Source organism: Agrilus planipennis, unplaced genomic scaffold, assembly GCF_000699045.2.
Source record: "Agrilus planipennis isolate EAB-ADULT unplaced genomic scaffold, Apla_2.0 scaffold135, whole genome shotgun sequence".
Classification (NCBI taxonomy): domain Eukaryota; kingdom Metazoa; phylum Arthropoda; class Insecta; order Coleoptera; family Buprestidae; genus Agrilus; species Agrilus planipennis.
In genome coordinates this window covers 336562-343701 of record NW_020438876.1, presented here as the reverse complement: position 1 = coordinate 343701, position 7140 = coordinate 336562, and the positions used below count along the sequence as shown (strand labels likewise).

At 31.2% G+C, this 7140-nt stretch overlaps 2 protein-coding genes across 2 annotated transcripts in view; both read left to right on the top strand.

Moving 5' to 3' along the window:
- Positions 1–3011, top strand: part of LOC112906671 (dmX-like protein 2) — an 8492-nt gene extending 5481 nt beyond the window's left edge. The window contains exons 9-10 of the mRNA XM_025981272.1: positions 2807–2918; positions 2968–3011. Coding sequence (XP_025837057.1) covers positions 2807–2918; positions 2968–3011 — 156 coding nt within the window. The remainder of the gene's footprint in view (positions 1–2806; positions 2919–2967) is intronic.
- Positions 2911–7140, top strand: part of LOC108738657 (acetylcholine receptor subunit alpha-like) — a 26698-nt gene continuing 22468 nt past the window's right edge. The window contains exons 1-2 of the mRNA XM_018472179.1: positions 2911–3195; positions 6148–6387. Of these exons, the coding sequence (XP_018327681.1) occupies positions 6312–6387 (76 nt within the window). The 5' untranslated portion in view covers positions 2911–3195; positions 6148–6311. The remainder of the gene's footprint in view (positions 3196–6147; positions 6388–7140) is intronic.

Sequence of the window (7140 nt, the reverse complement as noted above, 5' to 3'; positions counted from 1 at the left end):
AATAAAAAATAATATATTCATTTTGCATTTTTGAATTTGTTTTAATCGATATGTTTTATTAATATGAATAAAACTAGTTTTCCCCCTGCCCCTGGCCATTTTATTGCTCCATTATGACGTAGTGTCGGCCATCATTCTTTTCTAATTGTTGCAGTGGTCGGCCATCATTCTTTTGTAATTGTTGCAGTTGTCGGCCATCATTCTTTTTCAATTGTTGTCTTATTGTCGCTGATGTCGGCCATTATGGTTTTTTAATAGATGTGTAGTAATCAATGATTAAAATTTAAAGGAATTAATATATTCTTTTTGCTTTTTTGAATTTGTTGTAATCTACAAGTTTTATTAATATGAATAAAATTAGTTGTTCCCCTTGGCCCCGCCCATTTTTGTTGCTCCACTATGACGTAGTGTCGGCCATCATTCTTTTCTAATTGTTGCAGTGGTCGGCCATCATTCTTTTGTAATTGTTGCAGTTGTCGGCCATCATTCTTTTTCAATTGTTGTCTTATTGTCGCTGATGTCGGCCATTATGGTTTTTTAATAGATGTATAGTAATCAATGATTAAAATTTAAAGGAATTGTTTGTAAAATTGAAATTAAGGAATTGCTGATACTAACTTTCATTTACGTAATACTACTTTGCCCTATACTGACAGCACTCATAATTTTTTTTGTATATAATATTGGTCTATACGTCTTTTTGTATTTTGTTTTAAATAAATAAATAATCAGAAAAGCCGAAAGCTTTCACAGCTACTTTAGTTATCTTTGGCTCTATACATAAATATATGCATAATGTAGGATAATTGACCGTGTTAGGCATTTCTGGAGATACTTATGAGTCTAATTTCGGTACAGGCATCCACTGAATATTTGGCGTCATTTAGCGTCGTGACGCTAGATAAATGATTTCATCGTCAGATAGAATTTCGCTCGCTTATCCAGGTGCTTCCCTTCATGTATGCACATTTTGTCGTGTTGCGATATAGATTATCTGCCTCTTTAACTTTTAAATATGTTGCCGTAGGTACTTTTAGGATATTGGAAAATACACTTTAATATTTCGATGTTATTCCTGATAAAAAAATCATCCGATTTTACTACGTAGGAGTTTTCGGAAGATATTGTCATTATGTTTTTTTTATTTATTTAATCTAAAAACTGAATACAGTTCTTTTTTGTGTTATTAAACATAAATTGCTGGCATTTGGAATGTCATATGTAAGCCAAAGAGGCAGACCATCCCGTAATTGAATTAAAGAGCACAATAATTAACAATAGCTTAAAAACACAACTACAAAATTCTCCACATTGAAAACTAAATTATTATCTAGATATTAAAGATTTATATTACCCTTTATGTTTTGTGTATTAACAATAAAAGTTATTGTGTCCTCTGTTATTAAATATGAAGTACAAGAAAACTATGGAAAATATACTTAATATTAGCTTTTCTGGATTGTATTTGATGTTTATTAAATAGGTACATACTTATTAAAATATTGAATTCTGATGTTCAATTGATTATTTTTACGTCATTGGTTTTGGGAAAATGAGGAATCAGTGTAAACAGTAGGTAAATAAAAATATGTTTATAAGGGAACCGAAATGAAATGTAGAAGGACTACCTATTCCTGGAACACGTCCAGTTACTGATACAAGCAATCGATAACATTTTAGACAGCAGTTTCGGTAAAAGGACAATGCTATTTAAAATTCTTATCACGTCATCATCGAGTGATAAAACTTTTTATAGAAGATTCCCATTAGGCGACGAAGGATCAGTTTTTTAGATTTACTGACGATTATTAGAACTACAAACCGTCTAATACTTAGCTATGTTAATTTGCAAAGTAAAATTGTATATTAATTGCTTTCTTTTATTGTAATTTGCCTTCTCATTTGACCTGGTTATTTTTAATTAGCTTTAATTTGAAAAGTAAAAAGTAAACCTTTTAAAGCAAGCGTACTTTTTTCAGTTTCTGTAAAGCATACAATTCCTCAGGGATTTTAAGGCATCCTGTTGATTTCTCTTTGAAAAAAGCAGGTCCATATTTTATATAGTGACTGATTCTTGTTTGCTTTTAAGGATATTAGTCTTTTTCTTTCCCTTAATTTTTGCAGATTTTGTCAGAAACAAGCCTTTCGTTGTCTATCAAAGTACTTTAAATTTCTTTTTAACTTAAATGGTCTTTCCAATTAGGTTGATAGGCAGTCTTAATTATCGCCAAAAAGGCAATTAAAATTAATTGTTTATTTCGTAAAATTTTCGTAAACAACTTCTTATTACAACATCTACTAATAGGCTTAGTAGCAATTCGAAAATAGTGTTTGCGTAAGTACAAAATGTTCTTAGAAAAGAGTGCCGTACGATCGGCAGCACGGATCACACGTGTGTAAATGAAAGAGTGAGATTAAACATGGATTATATTAAACATTTGATGATAGTGTCAAAAATAAAAAAAATAGTGGAAATAAAATGTTAGAAAGAAACACGATTTGGTACATAATTACTTTTACTGAAACTTTTTTACAGTTGATACGGTTAGTTTAAAAAAACTTTTAGGATTGGAAAAAGTTTTTGAATTCATTAAAGACGCATTGTAAGGGTTTATTCTTTTCACGAAGTTCCTAGACGGAAATCAGCATTTTACGTTTGAATAATCTTCTTAAAAAAAAATCCATTTCGTCTACATAGTCGACTTATTCGAGAAGTAGTATGATAGTACCTATTTAAGCTGGCGTCCTTGACGTTGGTTAGTTTTGTTGTAAATCCACCGGTATTTGCTACTGTTTGCATGTGTAGACGTGTGCGTGTGTGTATGAGGGCGCATATCGGTGCGGCGACGGCGACGGTCGTCGGGACGCTCTCAAGACGCCTGCCCAGAACGGTGTCAGAGGCGCTGACGACAGGTCAGGTAACGAAACTCCCGTTATTTTTCGTTATTTACTGACAGTGATTCCTAGTGTTTGGTTGTCATACGTGGAGTAAAGGTGAAAGTTCGACATAGCATGACTTATGAAAAAATTACTTCGTTTTTTGTGATTTTTAATGAAACTGTGACTTTTTTATGACCGTTTACGTAAAAGAATGCGTGAATTTTACCACATAAACGTTTAAAGGGGGTTGATATATTTGTGAGACTTTCAGATATGTGATTAGACGCGTGCGATTTCATAAAAAAGTTTTCAAAGGTAAATGCATGTATTTATAGTTGTAAAATCCCCAGTATATTTTGTATGCTAATTAAATATATATACCGGACGATCTTAAGCAATATAATCGTCTACCGAAATCTGTAATAAACTTGATCGGCCTGACCGGTGCAGACATTTACCTAAAGTTTAATCTTCAGTAACTATTTCCATCTAGGGACCAGAAAGAGAACAAAATGTGTAAAAATCCTTTCTTGTAATTGTTTCTGGATAATTATATGTTCTCACTGATCCTAGTTATTTGTTTTTAGAAAATTTTCTCGTATTTGCAATGTACTTCTCTACAATCGTGGCTTTTATTGGTTAATGTCAATGCAAATTACTTTTTTCTGGTATTTAGAGTCTGATTAAAAATTTTGTGCGTCTGTCCCGCTTAGGTAATGGGATCGAGAGGAAATATGCATTATTTATTAACTGGTAATCCTAATAAGTTCTCAAGAAAATTATTCTTTTTACTACTTTAAACTAATTAAACAGTTCTTAGATGCCTTTGATAATGAAAATAGTGTCTGACTGCGAAATAATTAATTCCACATCAAGCAGTAAATCCTTCAACTTTAAACTAAACTTACTTACTTACTAATTAAATATTAAAATCGTATCTCGTAGTTTTATAAAGACAAATATAAGTATAATTAAAAGTTTCTCAAACTATATGTATCTTCCTAAAAAGGTTAAAGTTTTCAAATAAATTTTTTATTACATACTCATGTTTATTGATAATTATGCAACTATTAATTATGTGAATAAATAAAATAATAATAACGTTCTTTTCATGTTAATATTCATTCGGTGCTTCCCCGTATATATTTTATTATTGTTAGAACCTATTTGATCAAAAAATTATTATGCATGATGTGCCTGTGGTAATTCAAAAATGATTTTCGTAATAAAAATTACTGCTCAACAGTGTTAAACTGTGTTTTACTGTATGTCGTGTAATAAAATTTTATCGATTTGTTGTTCTGTTATTATAAAAAGTGAAGTTTATGGATCAAGTTCGATATTACGATACGTTTACGAGCATTCAGTTAATTTCACCCTTTTGATCGGTTTTGTTCATACAATTTCCTGATGGGGAGTTATCTCATAAAATTCCTTCATAAATTGTAATGCCTGTTAGAGAAAAAAATACAGTTTCTTAGCGATTACTACGTAAAGAACATACATAGGTATGTCCTTAGCACTTTTCTTCATTGTTTATTCTTTTTTTGTTATCCTAATTTTATAAAATAATATTTTTTAATGAGAATTCTACTTTTTGCCTATTTGGATCCTTTTAAAAATTTGGATCCTTTTCTTCGTTCTGAATGAGTAAAATATATAAATGAGGCTATAAATTACTTCCCTCAAAGGAATCCTTGGTATATGGTGGTTGAAGGTCGATGATATAACTTCTCCCTGATATGGTAATAAATTGGAAAGATATATTTGATAGGTGAAATACCTGCCTCCTTGGGCTTGAAGAGAAATACGAGATTACCGAAATAATTTGTCCATGAACCCTTATAGAGGGTCGCCCCAGACAGTTAAAAATTTCTATAAGTGTTTGTAGTACTCTCTATAAATTAGAAAAGATGCAGAATTTATCATTTATCTAAAAATTATCTTTGGATTTCTTTAGAAAACGAAACGAATTATCCAATTAGTAAAAAAAGACTGTTCAGTGGAACGCAAGCTTCTTGAGTTTCGATAGAGTAATGGAGAAAAGCGCAATTTTGAATATTTGAAAGGAAGGCCTGGTGTAGCCCGAGGCTTACGGCAGCAACAGCAATTTTCAAGATGTTCCTTTTGTAATGGACCTATTTTCGGCAAATAGTTTCTCATCTACAGTCATTTCTCATTTTTTCTTTTGTTGTAGATAATCCAAACCGATTTTAACTTAATTCTTCTTAAAATATAGATTTATAATAAGCCACTACCACTATTTTCTATCTTTTAAATCATTTTTATGAATAAGAATTGATTATCAAGTAAATTGCGAGGGCGTAATCAGCGACTGTAGGACTTGAAGTACCAATTGAAAGTTCACCGAATCCCGACGATATTTTCCACCTTATTTCAGTGCATGCTTCTAAATGTTACCTACCGCTAAATTAGCACATTACATGTTTCAAAGTCGTTTGCATGCAGGAAGAGCACTGAGAGCTGTCTGAAGAATTGATAGCAAGGAGTTATTTTCGCGTTAAATCGGTTAAAAACTTTTACCGGCAACGCAAACTTGGTCAATAATTTATGCAAATCGGTCTCTATGTAGAAAATAAAAGATGCAGTTGAAATTGCAGTCAAACTTTTTGAACAATGATGGATCGCATATTTCTTCGATGGCATCTTTTTAAATACATATAGGTTACAGTTAATATTTTAGGAATACAGAAACTTCTACATAATTTAATCGAACTCGGAAACGTTAAATACACAAACCAAAGGGACATTTTCTGTTGGAAACTTCGTAAAGTTAAATAACGACCCATATTTACTTTTGATAAAAGTTAAATTAAATTTTTTTAATCCTACCGAAAACTTTTGTAGTGTGATTGACGTCAAAGTAGCAAAACTAATTAATTTTCGGATATTACGTTTGATTCACCTGATTATCTGTGTGATAATTATTTAAACAACTATTATTTTACTCGAATTTGAATTATTTGATGATGACAATGCTATATTTACAATGCTTAGTTCCACAGGGATCAATATGAGGTCCATATTATTCTATATTCGCCAGTACCTTCCAAAAAAAAAATAGTTTTGTTAATTATTGGATTATTTCAACAACGTAATATTGTGTATAAATATCAAAATTAGTTTAGCAAAGTGATTTTAATTAAAAATGGAAAAGGTCGGGAGCGTGTGCACGCTGATAACAAGTGAATAACCGAAATGAAAATATGATCGTGAAATTGATGCTTAATCTTCTTTTTTTTGCAGTTTGGCGTAATGGTTTATGGAACGATGAAACTCACGGGGATTGAAACGAGAAGCTTAGTTAAACGTTATTGTTGACAAGCTCACAAAAAAGAGGGAACGGTCGAAATAAAAAGGTCGATGTGGCAATTATTGTCCCGTTTCGACCTCATGGCAAATGCGTCAGGATGAAAATTCAATTTTCGGTGGAGGCATATATCATGGCATGCTGGACCACCACACTTATCATAGTTACCAATTCAGGTTAGTTCAACAACTTTCAAAACTCTAATACTTACCGAAAGCTGGGTCAGATTCAGAAGGCGAACTCAGCAATAAATTTTTTTTACTAAAACTGAGTCATTTCAATACCTTATTCTACATATTTTGCAATAAATTATGTCATACGTACAGAAATATGATTTATTTGAAATACTTGCCTTTAAATTGCAAATACAAAATAAAAATTAAATACTTTTTTGAGAAATGATGAATGAAAATTGCTCACATTGGCTTTTGAAGGTATTACAAAAGGTTAAAAAGGGGACAATTCAACAATTCTTTAACTAAAGAGAGCCCAAAGAATTCTAAACTCCTTGGAAATGGAGAATCTATAATATTGTATCGATATTGTTTTCCGGGTTCAATGTCATGGTCCATGGAATTTTGAAATTGTAGCATCACTTATAGTATCTTTAGCAAGAAACTACGAAATTCTTTGAACTACGACAAAACAATATCGAATTGATATACGCCAGCCGTGTAAAACTGAAAACTACAATTGTGGTATGTTAATAAATGCGTATAATCTAAAATTCTTAGAAAACGATTCGAAAAACTTCACTTATTAGATGAATTCAAATCTAAAGAAACTATGGATTCTATTTCTTTCTCTTATTACAATGTGTAAAAGATCAGAAACAAAATGGGGTTACAAATATTTTAATATAAAATGATTGATGTTGATTTTACTTCAATAAAATTATTTGCAACCCTATTTTGGCTCTGATCTTTCAC